The sequence below is a fragment of the Astatotilapia calliptera genome, chromosome 6 (assembly GCF_964374335.1).
Source record: "Astatotilapia calliptera chromosome 6, fAstCal68.1, whole genome shotgun sequence".
Classification (NCBI taxonomy): domain Eukaryota; kingdom Metazoa; phylum Chordata; class Actinopteri; order Cichliformes; family Cichlidae; genus Astatotilapia; species Astatotilapia calliptera.
In genome coordinates this window covers 176,647-199,565 of record NC_137427.1, presented here as the reverse complement: position 1 = coordinate 199,565, position 22,919 = coordinate 176,647, and the positions used below count along the sequence as shown (strand labels likewise).

The 22,919-nt window shown below is 44.2% G+C and overlaps 1 protein-coding gene across 2 annotated transcripts in view; it reads right to left on the bottom strand.

Annotated features, from left to right (window-relative positions):
- The window catches only part of LOC113023514 (equilibrative nucleoside transporter 1-like), a 59,520-nt gene extending 36,976 nt beyond the window's left edge, over positions 1-22,544 (bottom strand). The window contains exons 1-8 of one of the 2 annotated variants that reach the window (XM_026169581.2): positions 22,033-22,544; positions 17,401-17,541; positions 13,908-13,989; positions 13,480-13,652; positions 12,974-13,113; positions 2,718-2,852; positions 2,513-2,610; positions 2,218-2,296 (exon numbers count right to left, since the gene is read on the bottom strand). In XM_026169581.2, the coding sequence (XP_026025366.1) occupies positions 2,218-2,296; positions 2,513-2,610; positions 2,718-2,852; positions 12,974-13,113; positions 13,480-13,652; positions 13,908-13,989; positions 17,401-17,426 (733 nt within the window). In that variant the 5' untranslated portion in view covers positions 17,427-17,541; positions 22,033-22,544. The remainder of the gene's footprint in view (positions 1-2,217; positions 2,297-2,512; positions 2,611-2,717; positions 2,853-12,973; positions 13,114-13,479; positions 13,653-13,907; positions 13,990-17,400; positions 17,542-22,032) is intronic. The other variant, XM_026169582.2, reaches the window with a different exon arrangement.
- Between the last annotated feature and the right edge of the window lie 375 nt (positions 22,545-22,919).

Below are 22,919 nucleotides of genomic sequence, written 5' to 3'. Positions count from 1 at the left end.
TGGAAAGCTCCAGCAGCTCAGACTGACTGGAGTTCCATGCTCCAGACCTTACTATTTCTTTGACTGGAGAAAGCGGGTGCTCACAGGAATAGTTTTGTGTGAAAGAAGAGTGACATGCAGATTTATTATGTTTTGTATGTTTCAATTTGTTTTACCCCTCTGTGAAGCGCTGTCTTATAGTGGTGGAGGAGTTTGTGTGTCCCAGAGATCCCAGGGGCTATGTTGTTGGGGGGCTTTTGCTCCTTGGTAGGGTCACCCATAGCAAATCGGTCCTGGGTGAGTGACCAGACAAAGAGTGATTCAAAAGACTCTTATGTGTACATGATCAAGGGAACAGTTCTTCCTGCCCGGGATAGAGCTAGAGGGGCCACGCCTGGAGCCAGGCCTGAGGAAGGTGCCGAAGGGAAAGCACTTGGTGGCTGGGATAGCCCATGTAGCACGGCCAGGCACACCTGGGGAAGGGACATGGGGCCACCTGCAGGAGGTGCTGTAGCGGTCTGATGAATTGTGTGCCTGGTGGTGGCCATGGCAGAGACCCTGGTGATCCATGGCTACCGAGCCTGGCAATTGGGACATGGAACATCACCTCTCTGGTGGGGAAGGAACCTGAGCTAGTGTGTGAGATTGAGAGATACCAGCTAGATATAATCGGTCTAACCTCAATGCAATGAGCTGTCAACTGATCAACACCTGGTGGTGAGTTGGATCAGGTGGATGGGGGATAACGCTAGACAAACCCTGCACACCTAAACGTATAGTGATGGTGCACTGGGAATACCTAGCAGAAGCTCTGGTCTGCTAAATCTTCAACTCCCACCTGCTGCAGAGCTTTGACAGCATTCTGAGGGAGACTGGGGACATGAGGTCTGAATGGGCTGTGTTCAGTCTATCTGTGTCCTCCATTGCTGAGGCTGCTGAACTGAGCTGTGGCTGCAAGGTGGTTGGTGTCATTAGCCTGAAGAAGGAGCCCTATCGGGTTGGCCTGGTTAGCCTGTGGCACTCGACTGGTACCAGCAGACCAAGCAGAATGCAGATCAGGCAGTGGCTTAAGCAAAAACCATGGAAAAAGACTTGATTTTTTCCAGTTTGCCAGAAGTGATTCTGGACCAACTCCTCATGCTCTTGGGGATATTTGAGGGTGCATGGGAGTTTGTCTGACCACTTCGTATGTTTTTTGGACATAAGACATGCATGCATCAGAGTGTTTGGGAGGTGCTTGGGGAGTACGGGGTGTGTAGCCTGTTGTTAAGAGCTATTCAGTACTTATACAACCGTTGGAAGAGCTTGGCAGGCAATAAGTTGGACTCCTTCCCAGTGTGTGTTGGACTCTGCCAGAGCTGGCCTTTGTCACCAATTCAGTTCATTTTTATGGACAGAATTTCTCGGCGTAGTAAAGCAGCAGAAGGCTTCAACTTTGGTGATTTCAGAAACTCACCTCTGCTTTTTGCAGATAACGTGGTTCTGTTTGCTTCATCAGGTGGTGGCCTCTAGCTCGCACTGAAGCAGTTCACAGCTGAATGTGAAGCAACGGGAATGAAAATCAGCACCTCCAAGTGTGAGGCCATGGTGCCTAGTCCAGGTCAGAAAGAAGTTGCTGCCCTCAATGTAGGAGTAAGTATCTTTGAGTTTTGTTCATGAGCGAGATGAAAGGGGAATAGGAGATTGACAGATAGATATGGAGGACTGGACAGATTGTACGATTGGACTGTCTCACCAGGTGGAGGGCCGTTGGCAGACCCAGGACACCCTGGAGAGATTATATCTCTCAGCTGGTCTAGGAACCTCTTGGTGTTCCAAGCTGGAGGAGGTGGCTGGGAGAGGGAGGTCGAGGCTTTTCTGCTTAGACTGCTGTCCCCAGAACCGAGTCATGGAAAAGTGGGAGATAATGGATGGATGGAAGCATGAATGTTCTTATTTCAGTTTATCCCAAAAAGTTAAATCTGTTCATCTGGACATAGTGAGAGTAACATTTCGTCACTCATCCAGGTGACTTCTTCAGTCTCAGCTGACTGCAGATTTTCCTAACCTTATAAACAGTACATTTGTATAATGACTGGAACTAGCAGCTGAATGAACAATGTTCAGTTTCAAGTAAATAACCTGTGTGGAAAATATAAAAAGTAGCAAGGTATATGTATTAAAGCATAAACTTTTCATGAAGACCTTAAGCCGGTTTGAGGTGATAAGCAAAAGGTTTTTAAAAAATATTTTTTGTACCTCTGTTCATCAGGCTGATCGAATTCTGCTCCAGAGAGATCTGTTTCGTGTTTCTCTCCTGATAAAAGTGGAAAAACTCCTGAAAACACAAACAAAACAAAAGTCTATTAGCACTCACTCATGATGCCTTGAAAGGGGCAAGCTGAGGATGGAACAGAGTCTGTGAGATCTGATTTCTTAAGGATGCACTGAGCTGGCGGCTGTGGGAGGGGCTAGTACTGCAATGATGCATGATGTGTTTGTGTTCCATATTTTGTATCTCAGGTCTTGGAGATGGAATAAAAGGACAACGTACCAGTTTGGGCAGCAGGATGTAGGAGAGAATGGACAAAAAAATAACCACACAGGCTGTGATGAAATACCCAAACGCTGCATCCTGAAGCTCCGAACCGCCTGTACCCGAAAAAGACAGAAAATCAACCTTTTATAATCTCTGTGTACTGACATTCAAGTTCCTGCAAAGTGTCATAAAACTGAATCCAATGAGTTATTGATCAGACTTGCTATGGCGCAGATCATGGCGAAGGCGGCAAAGGTCCCAGCGAGTCCCTGACCACTCATGATGGGAGTTGTGTATGAAGCTGGGAGCAATCCAGCCATCCCGAAAAGGCTCCCCTGTAGCACTGCCCCGAAGGCTGAACAAACAAACAAACAACCAGATTAACAGAATGGCCTGTGGCATGCCCAAAGGCTGAACAGACAGACAGACGAACGAACGAACGAACCAATCCAATCCAATTTTATTTATAAAGCACTTTAAAATATCCAGCACAGGACCAAAATGCTGTACAGAAAGAAAGTTAAAAACAATAGAACAACAGAAAACAGCAAAAATAAATAAATAAAACACATAATACATAAAAATTAAAACAGCCCCATGTTAAAAAACAAAACAAGATAAAACAGCATGGAATCAACTAAAATAAAAAAATAAAATAAAAACCAACATCTCACGTGGTGTCAAAGGTCAGGGTAAAGAGGAGGGTTTCAGGAGTGACTTAAAAACAGGCAGTGAAGAGGCCTGTCTAATCTCTAAAGGAAGCTTGTTCCACAGTTTGGGAGCTGCTACAACAAAAGAGCTTTAGAAGCAAATAAAAGAATTTTAAAATGAATCCTAAAAGAAATGGGCAGCCAGTGAAGTGAAGCTGAAATAGGGGAAATGTGCTCAAACTTTCGAGTGCCAGTTAAAAGACGAGCTGCGGCATTTTGCACCCTCTGTAGATGAGTAATATATGATGCACTGACCCCTATATAAAGTGCATTACAGTAATGCAGCCGAGTGCTAACAAAGGCGTGGATCACTGTCTCAAAGTGCTGCCGTGAAAGACTTGGCTTTATTTTTTTATACACATTAGGCGTCTCAGTGCGGCTACCAAAGACCATCACCTCAGTCTTTTTATCGTTGAATTTTAAAAAGTTAACAGACATCCAAGCCTTAATGTCATCGAGACACTGAAGTAATGGCTGTGTAAGGTATCTGCCTTTTTTTCTTTAGAGGGACATAGATCTGACAGTCATCAGCATAAAAGTGGAATGCAATGCCGTGCTTTCTCAGTACAGAACCAAGAGGAAGCAGATCTAAAGAAAAGAGGAGGGGGCTAGAACTGAGCCCTGTGGGACACCACACAAAAGAGGGGCGGAGGACGACACATGGTCACAGTTCGCCCCACCAAGTAGGACCTGAACCACTCCAGTGCTGTGCCCCTAATGCCCACCCACTACTCCAAACGAGAGAGTAAAATGGCGTGATCCGCTGTATCAAACACAGCTGTCAAATCCAAAAGCACCAGAACAACACAGTCCCCAGCGCCATTAGCTAAAAATATGTCATTAAAAACTTTGAACAGGGCTGATTCAGTGGTATGAAAGGATTTAAAACCAGATTGGAAAACCTCTAAAACATTTTGCTTTCCCAGTTCATCAATGACCTCACGTTGGTATCGGCTCTAAGGTTTTTTTGTGTGTTTGAGTCCAGTTTAGCTATCGGCCTGTGGCCATTGTAACAGTAAATGCAGTGACCAAACCTGATTCTTATCCTTTGCCTCATAGTGACGACTGTATTGACCAAGTTGGTGCAGCAGAAAATGTGAGAAATTTCGATCTGTTGAAGGGATATTGGCAGGTGCCAATGCTTTCATCACGCCATCTGGTCTTTATTCATATACAGTCATCGGTTTTGGTTTACACAATGCTCCAGCCACATTTCAGCGACTCATGAGTTTGGTTGTTAATGCGCCGAAAGGCTGTGCTGTTTACCTAGATGACGTGGTGGTTGAGCGAGTAGTTGGAGGAAGCATTGGGAATTGGAGACCCTGCAGGCTTAAAACGACCAACAGTTTCCTTTAAAAAGGACAGAGTCACAGGCTCAAACCTGTCAAAGACAGCAGAGCAGGAAGCAGAGACTGAGAGGTCTTTTTTTTTTTGCTGCTTCCGGTGTGATGCCGCCTGTGTTTGGCTCTGCCGCGGCCGGGTGCAGTTTGTCGCGCTCCACTACTTTTATATTATTTTTTTCCACTCTGCTGTTCTCATTTAGTTTTAATGATGTATTGGCTGCCTTGGTGTATGATCATCTGTCTTTGCTATCCATCCAATCCTCTATGATGCCTTACGATGTCTCTTCATCCTCCTTCGGCATTTTCCACCCTCCTCCATCACCATTCGGCGGATCCTCTAGACCACAGAGAAGAAGAGGGAGAAGGGGAGGTATTCAGGTAAAGCTCAGGCTTTACTGGCAGCGGGGTTTGACATCAAAGCCCTCCTCAACAACAAGAAGAGGGCTTTCAGAGGGGGCAATAAAGAGGAGGTGAGGAAGGTCCAGGTGTTACTAAAGGACAAGATCAGAGAGGCTAAGGACAATTACAGGAGGAAGCTGGAGTGGAAACTCCAGCAGAACAGCATGAGAGAGGTGTGGAGGGGCATGAAGACCATCACTGGATTCAGGCCAACCAACAGCAGGGGAGCTGAGGGAGGTGAGAATAGAGCCGACGAGTTGAATCTGTTTTTCAATAGATTCGACACCACAGTGTCTGCTCCCACCCCCACAACCTCACCTGCAGTCAGCCTGGAATCCAGAGCCACACCACTGTGCCAGCCTCTCTCTTCACATGTTGCCTCCTGTGAGATTCCTGACACCCCTCCCCCACCCATCACCTTCACTCAATACCAGGTTGAGATGCAAATGAGGAGACTTCACTCAGGCAAGTCTGCTGGACCAGACGGAGTGAGTCCCCTCGTCCTCAAGACCTGTGCCCCCCAGCTGTGTGGAGTCTTTCATAAACTGTTTATGCTGAGTCTGAGTCTGCAGAGGGTCCCGGTGATGTGGAAGACATCATGCCTCGTCCCTGTACCAAAGACGCCACGTCCCAGTGGCCCCCAGGATTACAGGCCTGTGGCACTGACCTCCCACATCATGAAGACCCTGGAAAGGCTCATCCTGGACCAGCTGCGACCCATAGTAAGACCACATCTGGATCCCCTTCAGTTCGCTTATCAGCCTCGTCTCAGAACTGAGGACGCCATCATCTACCTGCTCAATCGTGTCTACACCCATCTGGACCAGCCGGCGAGCACTGTGAGGGTCATGTTTTTTGACTTTTCTAGTGCTTTAAATACCATCAGGCCGACCCTCCTGGGTGATAAGTTAGCAGCGATGCAGGTGGATGCTTCTCTGGTGTCCTGGATTGTTGATTACTTGACAGGAAGACCACAATATGTACGTCTCCCACAGTGTTTGTCTGACAAGGTGATCAGCAACACAGGGGCACCACAGGGGACTGTCCTCTCCCCCTTCCTCTTCACCCTCTACACCACAGACTTCAGCCACTGCACAGAGACCTGCCATCTTCAGAAGTTTTCTGATGACTCTGCGGTGGTTGGATGCATCAGCAGGGATGATGAGACAGAGTACCGGGCTGTGGTCGACTCCTTTGTCACGTGGTGTGAGCAGAATCATCTGCAGCTCAACGTGGCAAAGACCAAGGAACTGATCGTGGACTTCAGGAAGACCAGGAAACACTTGACCCCTGTTTCAATCCAGGGGGTCAGTGTTGACATTGTGGAGGACTATAAATACCTTGGAGTTCACATTGACAATAAACTGGACTGGGCTAAAAACACCACAGCACTTTACAGGAATAGAGTCGTCTCTATTTTTTGAGGCGACTGAGGTCCTTCAGCATCTGCCAGAAAATGCTCAGGATCTTCTATGAGTCTGTTGTGGCCAGTGCGATCCTCTATGCTGTTGCATGCTGGGGGAGCAGGCTGAGGGTCACAGATGCCAACAGACTTAATAAACTGATCCGTAAGGCCAGCAATGTTGTGGGGATGGAGCTGGACTCCCTCAAGGTGGTGTCGGAGAGGCGGATGCTGTCCAAGATAAAGACAATGTTGGATAACACCTCCCACCCACTCCATGACATGCTGGTCAGTCACAGGAGCTCGTTCAGTGAGAGACTGAGATTACCCATGATGCACCACTGAACGACACAGGAAATCTTTCCTGCCTGTGGCTCCCTGTACAACTCCTCCACCTAACACACTGTTTACTGCAACAGCTACACCCTTCTTGCACATGTTCTTTTTCAGCTATTTATTAATAAGTGACTTTTATGTATATATATGGTTGTATATATGGTGCTATTCTTAGTTAGTGTCTTGTCTGTCTCTGTTAATGCTTGTTTGTAATGGAGCACTGTAACGAAAAGTAATTTCCCCCAGGGATCAATAAAGTATTGATTCTGATTCTGATTGGCTGTTAAGCGACGCCGAGTGTGCCTTATCTCCTGTGCTCAGAAAAGCTCCATGGAGGGGGACTTGTTTTCCACGTCCCTGTTTGGATACGCCGGCTCTTTGAGACCGGCCTGCCTGAGGAGGGTTTATCCAGACTCTTCTGCCGGCTAGCTTTTTCTTCCCACGGTGAGCAGATTCTACGAGCGTGATGGTTCAAACCCTGAGTTTCTACATCCTTTAACTCGAGCCTCTGCAAATACGGAGGCTTCTACTTCACTGAATATGGCGGTTTTTAATGCTCAATCTCTGTCAAATAAATGATTCTTGTTGAATGATTTTATATCATCTAAAAAACTGGATTTTTTATTCCTGACTGAGACCGGGCAGCGGGATGTAGACCATTCGTCATTTGTTGAACTCTGCCCGGATGGCTGTATTACCCAGCCTCGGGTTTCTGGTCGGGGTGGTGGTCTCGCTGTGGCTTTCCAGGAACGTTTCTCCTCCCACTCCATGAAAATTGGACAATTTCTTTCATTTGAGCTGCAGCTGCTTAAAATTGGAAACAAGGATCCGTTTTACTGTGCTGTGTTGTATCGTCCACCTGGCTCAAATAGGTTATTTTTGTCGGAGCTCAGTGACTTCTTATCTTATCCTCGAATTTAAAGCTGTCTAGGTTGCTCGTAGTTGGGGACTTTAATACACACATTGATGATGACTCTGACCCTTTCACCAGAGATTTTATGAATGTTATGGACTCATTTTGCTCAGCATGTGTCCGGTCCTACGCATAGCAAAGGTCACACACTGGACCTTGTTTTTACTTTGGGTTTAAATATTGATTTTATTTGCTCTGAGGACATTTTTTATTTCTGATCACGATGTTATTGTTTTTAAACTGTCTCTTAATGAGCTTTTGTCCCCTGTTCAATGGAAGGTTAGCTCTCGTACCTTAGATTCCTCCACAGCGGAGAAATTTGCGGATGCTTTTAACCTACAGCTATCTCCTCATAATGATGTTGACTATTCAACCAATCTTTTGAATAATTATAGCCTTTTTATGTTAGATGAAATTTGTCCAGATAAAATGAGTAGAGTTTCTGCTTGCAAATTTCCTCCTTGGCTAAATGACAGTATTAGTTGTCTAAAACGTGAGGGAGGAAAACTCCCTCACCTAAATGTTCATTTCCTGTACCTAAAGGACCTTTTAAGTTCTTTTAATAATGCTATCAGAGATGCAAGGGCTGCCTATTTCTCACACTTGGTTGCAAAGAGCAGAGGTAATCCTTAGGTGCTATTTAACACCATTAGTGGCATTCTCCAAAAGTTGATTCTGTTCATCTGATGACATGATGTTTCATCATCATCCAGGTGACGTCTTCAGTCTCAGCTGACTGCAGGTTTCAATCTTATAAACAGGACATTTGCATAATGACTGAAACCAGCCCACTGAAGGAACAATGGGCTGGGAGGTCAGTTCCTTAATCTTAATTATGCAATTATCCCAGCCCATTGTTCCTTCAGGAAACGCTACGTCCAGATGAACAGAATCAACTTTTGGGGATTTACTTACCTGGATGATTGAGCATGCATCAAGACATTAGTGGCATTGTTACTCCTGCTCTTTCCGCAGCCCCTATTTCATCTAATGAGGACTGTGACAGTTTTCTTTCTTTTCTTCTTGCAAAGATTAATAACATAAGAATGAATTTTTCTCATTCAGCACCTGTTAATGCTATCTACCGCCTGTCTACCGAGGACAGTGACGTCATCAGCGAGAGACCGGTGACCAGCATCGCGGAGCATGACGTCCGAGCAGCACTGAGGAGAGTGAACACAAGGAAAGCGGCGGGGCCAGACGGCATCACCGGCCGTCTGCTGCGCTGCTGTGCTGACCAGCTAGCAGGTGTGTTCACTTACATCTTCAACGAGTCCCTGGCGAAGTCTGTGGTCCCCACATGCTTCAAAAGATCCATCATCATCCCTGTGCCCAAGAACAGCAACCCCTCATCCCTGAACGATTACCGGCCAGTTGCACTGACCTCGGTAGTAATGAAGGTGTTTGAGAGGCTGCTGAAGAACATCATCTCCTCCTCCATCCCAGACACCACAGATCCGCTGCAGTTCGCCTACAGATCCAACAGATCCACAGAGGATGCCATCGCCCACGTCCTACACACCACTCTCAGCCACGTGGACAAGAAACAGGGTAACTATGTGCGAATGCTGTTTGTTGATTACAGTTCAGCGTTTAACACAATAGTGCCCTGCAGACTGTTCACAAAGCTGAGGGATCTGGGACTTAACAGCCGTCTGTGTGCATGGGTGTTGGACTTCCTCACTGGCAGAACTCAGGTGGTGAGGGAGGGCAGGTGCTTCTCCAACAGCATCACCATCAACACAGGAGCACCTCAGGGATGTGTCCTCTCACCACTGCTCTACTCCCTCTACACTTCAGACTGTGTGGCCACCCATGGCTCCAACACCATTGTGAAGTTTGCTGACGACACAGTGGTGTTGGGTGCCATCTCCAACAACGATGAGGCGGCCTACATGGATGAAGTGAAGAATCTGGCATCGTGGTGCCAGGACAACCACCTCCAGCTGAACGTCAGCAAGACCAAGGAGCTGGTGGTGGACTTCAGAAGGAGTCAGCACAGAGACTACAAGCCCATCATCATCAATGGAGCTCCAGTGGAGAGGGTGCAGTCCTTCAAGTATCTTGGTGTCCACATCTCCTCAGACCTGACATGGGCTGCCCACATTCAGGTCCAGACCAAAAAGGCTAGGCAGCGCCTGTATCACCTACGACAACTGAGGAAGTTCAGGGTCTCTCCAAAGATCCTCAGGATTTTCTATACAGGCGCTGTGGAGAGCATCCTCACACAGAACATGACATCGTGGTTTGGGAACAGCTGTGTGAAGGACCAAAAAGCTCTCCAGAGAGTGATCCGTACAGCAGAACGCTGCTGCAGGATTGCTCTCCCCCCGCTTCAGGACACCTACACCAGGAGATGCCGGACTAGAGCAGATACTGAAGGACCCGTCCCATCCTGGCAACAAACTGTTCCAACTTCTGCAATCTGGTAGAAGGTTCCGCATCTTCCGGGCAAGGACAGAGAGACTCAAGAGGAGCTTCTATCCCCAAGCCATCCGTGCCCTAAACACACACACCCGCCCTCTCACATCATCTATAATTGACTGAGACAGGACTCTTCCAGACACTAAACCAAGGCACAATGTACATTTCAATTCCTTTAATTTTAAATATGTTTATATTGTCTATCCTGTAAAATAGTCAGATATCAGATATCTATTCATATTAATGTACAGAATTCACCTGCTTGCTGCTGCTACTACTGCACATTCACCCAGTGTATATACTATATGTATATATATATATATATATATATATATATATATATATATATATATATATATATATATATATATATATATATATATTTCTTTGCACATGTCGAGGAGCGTGTCAGGTTACATTTCACTGTGTGTTATACTTATAACTATGCATGTGACAAATAATAAAGAACCTTGAAGACCTTGAACCTTATGTCTATCTCCACCTCATCACGCCCTGTCATTTAGGATACTTTCTCTCCTGTTTCACTACCTGAGCTGGTAAAACTAGTGAATTCAGCGAAAGCATCCTCTTGTCCACTTGACATTTTACCTGCATCATTATTCAAAAATGTCTTCCTGTCATGGAGCCGGGCCATGTGGGCCCGGTATTCTCAGTTTTTGTATGTTTTGTATTTCATCCCCTAGTCATGCCTTGGTTCCTAGGTTCTTCTGTTAAGATGTTCCTTATTTGGTTACCTCCTGTGTGCCCCTGTGTAACTGTGAGCCCTCGTGTTTTATTCCATGTCTTCCTCAGCCCGTTATGTCTGTGTTTTCCCCGTGCTCTCTCTCCTCCTGTTTGACTCTGCCTGTCTCCCGTCAGTGTTATGTTCACCCCGCCCTGTCTCGTTATGGTTATCTGTGTCAGCTGTGTTCCCCGTGTGTTCCCCGTGTGTTCCCCGTGTGTTCCCACTTTCCTCGTTAACCCTCTGTGTATTTCTGTCTGCGTCTCCCTCTGTTCGGCGTCGCGTTCTCCCTCATGTTGTGTGGATCTTCCTGTGTCTACCTGCGAGTGTTAGTTTACTTTTCCCCAGTTTAGTTTTGTATTTCCTGTGTTCTGCCGTACCAGCATTAGAGCTGTGTTTCTCGAGTTCATCCCCGTGTCTGTGAGTTTTGCATTTGGGTCCTCCTCCTGCTTGCCACACAGCGATCCATGACACTTCCTGGTTATTGGTCCATCTGTGCTCACTCTAATCAAGTCTTCACTGGCGTCTAGTATAGTTCCGGTTTATTTTAAAAATGCTGCTATTCTCCCACTTTTTGAAAAAACTCAGCTAGACCCCTCTCTTTGGAGGAGCTACAGACCTATCTCTAAATTACCGTTAATTGCTAAGCTTTCAGAAAAGGTTGTGGCTAAGCATCTTATAGCAGCTCTGGACAAACATAACATTTGCGATAAGTTTCAGTCTGGCTTTTGTAGAGCTCACTCCATGGAAACAGCCCTTTTTCAAATTCAAATTCAAATTTTATTTGTCACGTATACAGTCATACACAGTACGATATGCAGTGAAATGCTTACACAACTGCTCGTGACCTAAAGAAAAAAAGGCTATGAACAAGATAAGAAATAAATATGAAAATTAAAAAGGGTAAATTTAACTAGGAAGGAATAAAATAAAATAAAATATAAAAGTTAAAGTTAAAAATGAAATAACTGTACAACACAAATTTGAATGAAGGGTAAATTTAACTGGGAAAGAATAAGATAAAATATATAAATTAAAGTTGAAAATAAAATAACTGTACAACAAAATACACAATCTCGCCCTGAACTGGAGATACATGCATTTATTTCCTCACGCTTGGACTATTGTAACTCTTTGTTTATGTGTCTAAGCAAAGGTTCTCTGGATCGTCTGCAGGTTGTGCAAAACGCTGCAGCGAGGCTGTTGACAAAATCCTCCAAGTATTCTCATGTGACACCGTTGCTATTTCAGCTACACTGGCTTCCTGTGGAATTTAGAGTACATTTTAAGATCCTGGTCTTGACATTTAGAACCTTGCATGGACTGGCACCAGCCTACATCTCCGATCTGCTACAGCCCGATGTCCCCAGCAGGTCCCGGAGGTCATCTGATCAGGGCTTACTTGCTATAAAACAGACTAAGATGAGAACTAAGGGTGACAGAGCTTTTGCCTCTGTGGCCCCGAGACTGTGGACTCTCTCCCTCATACATTAAGAACTGTGGACTCAATAGTTGTTTTTAAAAAACAACTCAAAACTCACCTTTTTAAAACTGTTTTTGGTTAAATTTCTGCCTGTTTCATATTGTCTGTTTTACCTTTTATAATTTATTATCTTATGTGCAGCACTTTGTGATTCTGTGTAGAAAGGTGCTATATAAATAAAATGTTATTTCTTATTATTTATTTATGAGCACAAGGAGAGATCTGGGCCCTTGTGGACGAGACCTCAATAAAAAAGTGTAAAAAAATTTCACAGCCTTCGGGCGAGGGCTCGATACAGTCAGTATGTGGTGCACTAAGAACAGAGTTAATAGTTTTAAATAAAAAGTGTTTTCTTTTGGCATCTTTTACAGTTTTTTTTTATATTGATGCCAACAGTTCTTTGGCATCTGGAACATCACTTGTAGTTTGTCCTTTTTCCACTCAGCTCGACAGCAGTCGCGTCTGACAGCTCGGATTTAGTTTTAGGTAGTCTGGTTTTTAAATGAGCCACAGTGACCAAAGCAGTCCAACAGGTGGAATAAAACCATGAGCTCAGTTCCTCAGTCTGGCTGCATAAAAAATCCGGGATCTTACAGACCTGGTTAAAAACTTATCTGTAAGATCCCAGAACGAATGAACGAACAGATTAACAGACTGCCCTGTAGTATGGCCCAAAGGCTGAACATACGGACAAACAAACGAAACAAAGAAAAAAAAGACTCACAGTTGATGATGACGATCTTCACCATGGTACTGAGGAAGAAGTGGAAGGGCTCTAGAGGAACTTTCACAAGGACAGCGGTGATGATGAAAACAAGCATGATGACAAAGAGACTGCCCATGACACGCAGACGCTGCGAGATTCTGACAGGAGAAGGAAAAGAGGAAGCTCAAGGACAGGCTTGGAGCTCAAGGTGAGCAGATGCTCTTTAAAGGGATATTGTGCGGTTTTGGCTCAGGCGATAGAGCGGGTCATTTACCAGTCGAATGACCCGATTAGTTATTTGGACCCTGGCTGCTGCAGTCTGCATGCTGAAGTGGCCATAACCCTGATGCATCCATCAGTGTGTGTGTGTGAATTTTAGAAGAGACAATAAAGTATAGAAAATACTGTTTACAGCTCGTATGAATGTGTGTGTAATTGAGTGACTGAGGTTTGTAGTAAAAATATAAGTACTAACACATTCACTAATACATTCGCTGATGTCAGCAGTGTGGCGCTTTACTCACAGTGAGAGCAGGAAGGAGTTGAGACACGTGCAGATGAGCAGTGGTAACATTGCACAGAGCGTCATGACGTTGTTGAATATGGCCTCGAGGACAGTGCGATCATCACTGGATACCTCTGTCTGATTGGCTGAAGAAATTACCACTGAGGTGTCCTTCAGACGGCTGGTGAAGTACTGACAGACAGGCAGACAGAGCATAAAGCTGCAGTGACACTAACTCCACAAATACCTTTAATGACTCAGTTTACCTGCAGCTGGTCATGAAATACCTGCAAAACACCTCTGATAAACACAGTTACTCACTTCATCACAGCTGTTGTTTGTCTACAAACAAACTACTGTTTCAAATATAATGCAATATCTTTCAAAATAAAAATTTATTTTGAGGACAAAATAGTATGTAAGTGAAAACAGGAAGCAATGTCACACCTTGGTAGCAGTCATGAAAAAGTTCCACGGCAGCAACGTTCCCAAACCAAGCATGAAGAAAATCAGCCATACTCCAAAATACCTGCAGAGATTTTTAAAATAAAATGTTATTCTGATGCTTTCACTGTGAAAGAGTCGCAGAATAATGAGAAGTGGTAAAGGATTAAAACCAGGTATAAATATTTAACTAAACTCATCAGATCTGTTTCTGTAAGGTTTTCTGCAGGTGGATCAGCTAAGTGTCAGCTAATACTCAGGTGTGTCTGTTTTAACCCTTATCTTACATCATTTATTTACAGTCTCTGTACAATGGTAGCGCAAAGGGCCTAGCATTGGATTTGGTTGTAGCTCAGGAGGTAGAGCAGGTCATCTACTAATTATAAGGTTGTTGGTTGCTAGCTGCTCCAGTCTGCAGTCTGTATGTGTCTTGGCCAAGACACTGATACACTCATTGGCATGTGCATGTTAGACAGAAAGCATGTAGGTCTAGAAAGAGGTGCTTGTATGAATGAGGTATGTTGTATAAAGTGCTTGAGTAAAACCGGTCCATTCACAAACAGCTGCTGTCTGAACAGACAGAAAAATCAGTCCTGCCTTCGTTGTGCTTGTCACGTTTCAAATCTCAAATCTTTTGGGCTACAGAGCGAAAATTCAAATGCTTCCTGAAACTTAGTTTGCTGCACTGTGATGGGTTTATAGTAAAGAACAGTGTGTGACTGCTGCACAGTGGCTTTGGGTTCATGGTCACAGTTAGCTCACATCAAGTGGAGCAGAGACTCGTTCACTGAACTCCACCTTCATACCAACACCTGAGAGGAACGCCCTCCAAAGAGTAACCTTTGTTTTCTTACTCAGCTAAATACATATTCACTCTTACTTCAGTAAAGAATCAGAGTATCAGAGTAAAGTTGAATCAGTACTTCAGCTATTACTTGGAGTATTTTTCAACAGTAGTATGTGTACGTCTTAAGTAAGGGATGTCTGTTCTTTTGCCACCTCTGGTAGGAGCTTTTGGAGTCTGGCATAGAATAGAATAGAATAGCCTTCATTGTCATTGTACAGAGTACAACGAAATTGGAGTGCAAGTTTCAATAATAAATATAAATGTAAAATATAAAAAGTACAAAAAAACAATCGTAAGTACTCAAACAATAGAATGAACAATATATACAGGATAGCAGCATAATATAATGACAGTATGGTATAGCTAAGCAGGTTCAATTGTTTTTGTGCTTATTTACTACGGTGATAGCTCTGGGAAAGAAGCTATCCCTGAATCTGTTTGTCCTGGTTTTATGTGACCTGTACCGTCGGCCTGACGGTAATAGTTCAAACAGTTGGTTGCTGGGGTGAGAGTGGTCCTTGATGATATTGCCAGCTCTGCTGAGGTACCGAGAGTTTGCAGTGACCTCCAGGCTGGGCAGAGAGCAGCCAGTGATCTTCTGGGCTGTGTTGATGACCCTCTGCAGTACTTTCCTGTCCGCAGCTGAGCACCCTGCATACCATGTTGTTATGCCGTACGTTAGGATGCTCTCTATGGTGGCTCTGTAAAATGTCACCAGCAGCCTCTCCTCCAGGTTGTTCCTCCTGAGCACTCTCAGAAAGTGGAGACGCTGCTGGGCCTTTTTAACCACCGCTGTAGTATTTGCAGTCCAGGAGAGGTCATCAGATATCTGCACGCCCAGAAACCTCATGGACTGTACCCTCTCCACACAGCTCCCGTGAATGTAAAGTGGGGCCGGGTCTGCTCTGCCCTTCCTGAAGTCCAAGATAAGTTCTTTAGTTTTCGTGGTGTTCAGTTGGAGGTTGTTAACTGAACACCACTCAGTCAGTCTGTTGACCTCATCTCTGTAGTCCGACTCATCCCCCCTTGAGATGAGTCCAACCACTGTGGTGTCATCCGCGAACTTTATGATGGTGTTTGAGAGATGGGTAGGGGAGCAGTCGGATGTGTAGAGCGTAAACAGGAGGGGACTCAAAACACATCCTTGTGGAGACCCGGTGCTGAGTGTGATGGTGCTGGACCGGTGGGGGCCGAGTCTGACAGACTGTGGTCTATTTGTCAGGAAGTCCTTGATCCAGAGGCAGATGGGGGTGGAGAGTCCCAGGTGAGACAGTTTCTGGACCAGGATCTCCGGGATGATATGATTGAATGCTGAGCTGAAGTCCAGAAAGAGCATTCTCACATAGCTTCCTCGGTGCTCCAGGTGACTCAGCGCAGTGTGGAGCGCTATGGTGATAGCGTCCTCGGTGGATCGATTTGTCCTGTAGGCAAATTGGTGGGGGTCCAGAGTGGGAGGCAGACCGGCCCTGATGTGCTGACAGACCAGTCTCTCAAAGCACTTCATCACTACAGGCGTAAGTGCAACTGGCCTGTAGTCATTTGGGCTGGCCACAGCTGTCTTCTTGGTGATGGGGATGATGGTGGAGGTTTTGAGGCAGGGCGGGACGGTGTTTGATGACAAGGAAAGGTTGAAGATTTTAGTGAAGACTCCGGTCAGTTCGTCAGCACATGCTCTGAGAACCTTTCCATGTATTCCATCAGGACCTGCCGCCTTCCTGGGATTCACTGACCTTAGAACACAAGAGAGCTAAGAGCCGCTGCACCCGTGCGCGCCGCCATCTTGAAGATTCATTGCCAGTATGCCAGTATGAGCGATTTTGCCCATTTTAGTCTATCTTGTCTGTCCTTGTCTTTAGGGGATGCTGGCCTTGACCGAGTTTCTTTGGCCTTTCCTGGTGTTTTCTGCTAGCACAACCACTCCCTGCAGGAAGGTACTCTTTGAAGTTGCCAAAGCTTCGATGGGTGCCCTTTCTGTTTTCTGTACAGCTGACAGTGAGGATATCCTAACACGTGAGGACCTTTTCACGTGTTAGGATATCTGCTAAATCCTCACCCATGCTGGTGAACCCCTCCCACTCTCTGCATGATGCAGTGTCAGGATGCTCCTTGATCCCAGCTGCCATCTTTACAATGCAGTCTTTTATAGTAATACATTCACACATGTTCCAAACATCCGTCTGTGTGCAACATCCATATTCATATACACTGCTAAATATGTTACTTGTGTGCGCGCGTGTGTGTAGGGTGTGTTATTGATAATCAGTTTATCTCTGTGCTGCAGTCACTGCTTATCGTCACCCTGCAGCCACTTTTCACTCAGTTCACAAACGTCAACAAACCACTTGAAACTTTATGAAAATGTTTAAAGATCAGAAACTAAAAACTAACCCGAACTGACCTGAACTAACAGCAGCTTTATCACATTAAAATCCGTCCCTGTTGATTTATTTGATTACAAGTTTTGGTTTTCTGATACAACAAAACTTTAACATCTGATCATCTGTCACATTTGTTATATTGATTATATATAATAACTCGTCATCAGCAGTGATGTCTACTTCTAAGAACTTCTGAACATAGTCACTGCTGATTGTTTTGTCTTTTTTATGCATGAATGTGAAAATATTCTCACTTCTTTGTTTTACTCACTTGTCTTTCGGTGAGTTGGCAGCCATTTTTCTCTTAGGAATCAGTCAAGTGAACAAATAAACTCATCAGCTGATGGAGCGATGACTTGAAGGTCTAAGGTGCACCCCGTCGGACGGTCTGGAGGAGGAGCAGGAGGTGGAGCTGTGTGTGACACAGATAAGAGTTCCAGAGTTAGGGTTAAAGAGTATCTGTTAGCTTTACTAAATAGTTTGTTTGAAACATCCCTTTAAATTCCTGAAGCTGTGATGTTGCTGACCCAGAGCCTTTCAAAAGAAAAGAAATTAATCCAAGACTTTCAAACACAGTTTGGTACAAACTGAGAGAATCATCGTGATGCAAAGCAGCAAACTGAATACTGATTGGTTGAAACACTATCAGGAGTCTGAAAACAGATGCACTGTGAACATGTCTTGCTCACGTTCGTGTTATTTCTCACAGCTCGTTTGGTGTCTTTGAATATGTTGAGTCATTAGGGCATTGTTGTTCCTGCTTTGGTTTCGTTGCCTTGTGTTTCGGTGTTTTACTCTTTATTTTTTCTTTATTTGACCTTTGGTGGTATTTCTGTCATCTTCTATGTGTGTATTATCTTTCGGTCACTTCCTATTTTACTTTGAAAGTTAGTCTTTTTTGTGTCCTGTGTTAGTTTTGCTCCCATCTTTTATCGCTCTGATTCTTCTCACCTATTCTCAAACCACCTTCTGCGTCTTACAGCTTTGGTTGGATTTGTGTATTTTTTTTGGTGTAATATCCAGCCCTTGCTGATTGTGACCTACACTCGTTTTCACACCTTGGCTCGTGTGATTAGGTAGAGGATCAATAGGGGGTCCACGACCCTCTTATGGGGACACTCCCATAACACTTAAATACCTGGGACTCTCCACCAGTTGCTCTTAGAACTGAAGAAGCTTCTCGGATGTGAAACGTCTTCAAGGAAATGTAAAGATAAGATAAGATAAGATAAGATAACCTTTATTAGTCCCACACGTGGGAAATTTGTTTTGTCACAGCAGGAAGTGGACAGTGCAAAAGTTATGAGGCAAAAATTAGAATACAATAAGAATAAATACAGTACACAGCTGTACAGAATAGAATAAAATAAAATACTATATACAGTAGAATAAAATAGAATAAAAATATACAATAAGATAAAAATAGAATACAAATACTATATACAACTGAGTAAAAATACAACGATGACAGAAAGGATTATTGCACTTAGTATTATTGCATATGTATGTGCTTGATCAGTTAAAGTCTTTATTATGGAGTCTGACAGCAGTGGGGAGGAAAGACCTGCGAAATCTCTCCGTCCCACACCGTGGGTGCCGCAGTCTCCCACTGAAGGAGCTGCTCAGTGCTGTCACAGTCTGCTGCATGGGGTGGGAGATGTTGTCCATCAGGGATGACAGCTTAGCCGCCGTTCTCCTGTCACTCACCACCTCCACTGGGTCCAGAGGGCATCCTAGAACAGAGCTGGCCCTTCGGATCACCCTGTTCAGTCTCTTCCTGTCCCCAGCAGAGATGCTGCCGCCCCAGCAGACCACGCCATAAAAGATAGCAGTCTGGATGCTTTTCTTTCCGAGCTCCTTAGACTACGACGTACGATGTTGTGGATGAGTTTGGTTCTTGGTGTGATCAGTTATTCTTAAAGATCAACACCTTTGAAACTAAGGACATGGTTATTGACTTCAGGAAGCCATCCCCCATCCTGCACTGAGACTGCTGCCATTGAACTGGTGGATAGTTGTAAGAATTTGGGGGTTGTCCTTGATAAGGCTCTGTTCTTTGAGTCACATTTTGATTCCACAGTGAAAAAAAGTCCAACAAAGCTGTACTTTTTAAGGAGTGTTGAACATTTCATGTGAAATGATGACCCTTTTTTATAAAGTTTTGTTGAATCAGTTTTAATGTTTTGTATCATTGCTTGTAGGGCTGTTTGATATAACGATATATATCGGATGACGATATAAAAATGTCTATCGTTTCATTTTACGCTATCGTTTGTTTTGTGGTGTCGCAAAATAGACTGTTTACAACAATATTTTTTCATGTTCTGATGTCACTATAGTTATTATTCATTTCTTAAAGTTCTCTTTCTCTTATATTTAATATAACCACCACGGACGGACAAGCGCCTGTTTTTATGCGTTGTTGTTAGCAACAATGATGATAAGACCATCGCGTGTCCGCTTGTTTATGTTCCACATAAACCTTTCACAATAAAGCTCAAGATCCCATTGAGACTTTTCAAAATAAACTGAATGAGAAGCAAAAAAAGAGCCGTCAGGTGCTAAAAAATAAACCGTAGACTCAAACGTTAGAACAGGCTTTTCCCCGCAGCACGCCGTGTAATAAATACTCAGAAAGAAAACGGCGCCGTTACAACTTATGTCTAAAAATGCATCGTTTCATGCATCGGTTAAAACACTCGACTCCAGCTACACGACGCCCAGCTGGAAACACTTCACGCAAGTTGAGCTGCCCGAGATTCACAGACTTTACAGAAAAAGTTACATTTGTGTGATTTATATCGTTATCGGGACGATAGACGTCTTATATCGGGATATGAGATTTTGGTCATATCGCACAGCCCTAATTGCTTGGTTACGGTAATTTGTCTTTAACCAATGAGACCAGACTTGCTAACCTGGTTAAAGTTGCTGGTCAGATTTCATGGAGGTCTCAGGTCCAGCTGATGGACTTTTATAACAGGTAGGTGCTGAGGAGGTCATGTTATGTTATTCTAAGGAGCTTGGAAAGAAAAGTGTCTGAGCTTCTTTAGCTTGAAGCTTGAAGACGTGGACATAGATGCTTCTTTCACTCCTCTCCACCATGTGAACATTGGCGTCCTCTCTGTGCGGTCACTGTCCACTTTTTTTTCTTCCTGATCCTGATAGTTAGGGCTGGATCAGGTGACCCTGAATCCTCCCTTGCTTATGCTACAATAAGTGTAGGCTGCTGGGGGATTCCCATGATGTATTGGCTGTTTCCTCTTCATTCACTATGTGTTAATAGACCTCTCTGCATTCAATAGTTAGTTATTATTAATCTTAGAAATATGGTATCTAAGCAGATTCTTACTCTGGATGGCATTACCTTGGCCTCCAGTAACGCTGTGAGGAACCTTGGAGTCATTTTTGACCAGGACATGTCCTTCAACGCACATATTAAACAAATATGTAAGACTGCGTTCTTCCATTTGTGCAACATCTCTAAAGTTAGAAATATCCTGTCTCAGAGTGACGCTGAAAAACTAGTTCATGCATTTATTACTTCCAGGCTGGACGACTGTAATTCATTATTATCAGGAAGTCCTAAAAACTCCCTGAAAAGCCTTCAGTTAATCCAAAATGCTGCAGCAAGAGTCCTGACAGGGACTAGAAAGAGAGAGCTGTCTCGGTCGTTGTGTCCTTGGGCAAGACACTTCACCCGTTGCCTGCTGGTGGTGGTCAGAGGGCCCGGTGGCGCCAGTGTCTTGCCTCTGTCAGTGCGCCCCAGGGTGGCTACAATGTAGCTTGCCATCACCAGTGTGTTAATGTGTGTGCATGGGTGGATGACTGGATAAGTAAAGCGCTATACAAATACAGGCCATTCTCCTGTTTTGGCTTCTCTTCATTGGCTCCCTGTTCAGAAATCCAGATTTCAAAATCCTGCTCCTCACATACAAGGTCTTAAATAATCAGGCCCCATCTTATCTTAATGACCTTGTAGTACCATATCACCCTATTAGAGCACTTCGCTCTCGCTCTGCAGGCCTACTTGTTGTTCCTAGAGTATTTAAAAGTAGAATGGGAGGCAGAGCCTTCAGTTTTCAGGCCCCTCTTCTGTGGAACCAGCTTCCAGTTTGGATTCAGGAGACAGACACTATCTCTACTGTCAAGATTCAAACTTTCCTTTTTGCTAAAGCATATAGTTAGGGCTGGACCAGGGGACCCTGAATCCTCCCTTAGTTATGCTGCAGTAGGTGTAGGCTGCTGGGGGATGTAATCGATTACAACCTGACTCGCTGCAGCTGCTTTTTAAGTCACTTTAAATTCATTTAGAGCGTTAAAGTCATCTCAGCCTCAACCTCACTCTGAGCTGATAATCAGTCACTGATGGAATTGCTGTCAGTTCAATTCAACTCAGCCCACCGAACAGGCTAAATTCACAGAGCATGCTACCATGGTAACCATCCCAGAGTTGACGTCAACTCTGTTTGCAGAGGATAAAAAGATCACTTTTATCTCAGGATTCACAAAGTCAGAGTTTTAGCTGAACTTGTCAGTAAAAACATGGTGACGCCAAAACAAAAATATCAGTAGAAACATGAGGCAGAATAATAAGGAAATCCCAACAGAGATCCAGGACGTTGGTGCTTTAAACAGCAGAAAAGAAGACAAACTCAGATATAAATGCAGGCTGTGCTGCATCACAGGTTTTCTGCTCCTTCCATAAAAGTGAGATTTCTCCCGCTGTGGACTGGAGCCCTGCCAGCTACACCTCACTACTGGAAGACCAAAGGTTCAGGCTTTTCCTTTAATTTGGCACCAGCCAGTACATTAATGAAAAAAGATGAAGTTCAGAAAAATCAGCAGAAAGTCTAAATGACGCATTTCTCTGACAGGAAACAAACCAGCTGAAGGGCTTTACCTCGAGTGTAGCCAGATATTCTTTCACTGATTCCTGGATGTATTGATAACGTTCAGCCGCTTTTTCTTCCTGCTGTGTGAACCAGTAAAACCAACCTTTTATCTCACTTTGCTCGGTTTTGGTCTGTTTTTCTCATCTGTAGCTTTGGTCGCCAGTCTGTTGTGAAATCTTTCTTCCTCTTTTTTGTCACGTTTTTTCAAATCCTCTTTTCTATCTCTTCTCCTTTGTTCATTTGTCTCTCCTTTTTCTGCACCTTCAGCAGAATCACTTCTTCAGAGCCCATTGACCTTTAACCTCTGATATCAGTCAGTGCAATGGACTTTGTTTCTGTGCAAATAATGGAAACATGATAACGGAGCAGAACAACAGCACAGATAACGAGGAAATATCTGAGTCATTACTGATGTTGAATTTTCTTTTCTTCCCTGAACCAAGAAGCAAGTTCAGCATAGCTGAGATTTCTTTCCCTAACTGGCTTCTGTAACACCATCAGACGGGGGTTGTCATAAATCAACCCAGAATTTATTTAATCCAACTGTGAGCGTGTTCGCGTAAACGAGGACAAGTCTACAACATGTGACTTATCACAAACGTGGTCGGGATAGTCAAGCCACGGATTTCACAAAGCAAGATGAAACTGTGACATCGGAAAAATCTGAAGATCTTAATCATGGAGTTCAGAGCAGAACTGCAGATTATTGTTTGATTTTTCATTTCAATTCGTAGTAAACAGAAGAATATTTTTAATCACATTATTAATAATAAATGTAAACACCAACACCAGATGAATTAAATATCTCATCCTGTCGAATAAAATGCAGGTTCAAACTGTTTTGTTTTTATTTATTCCAGACTTCAGGTGATAATGAAACTTTACTCGATCAATA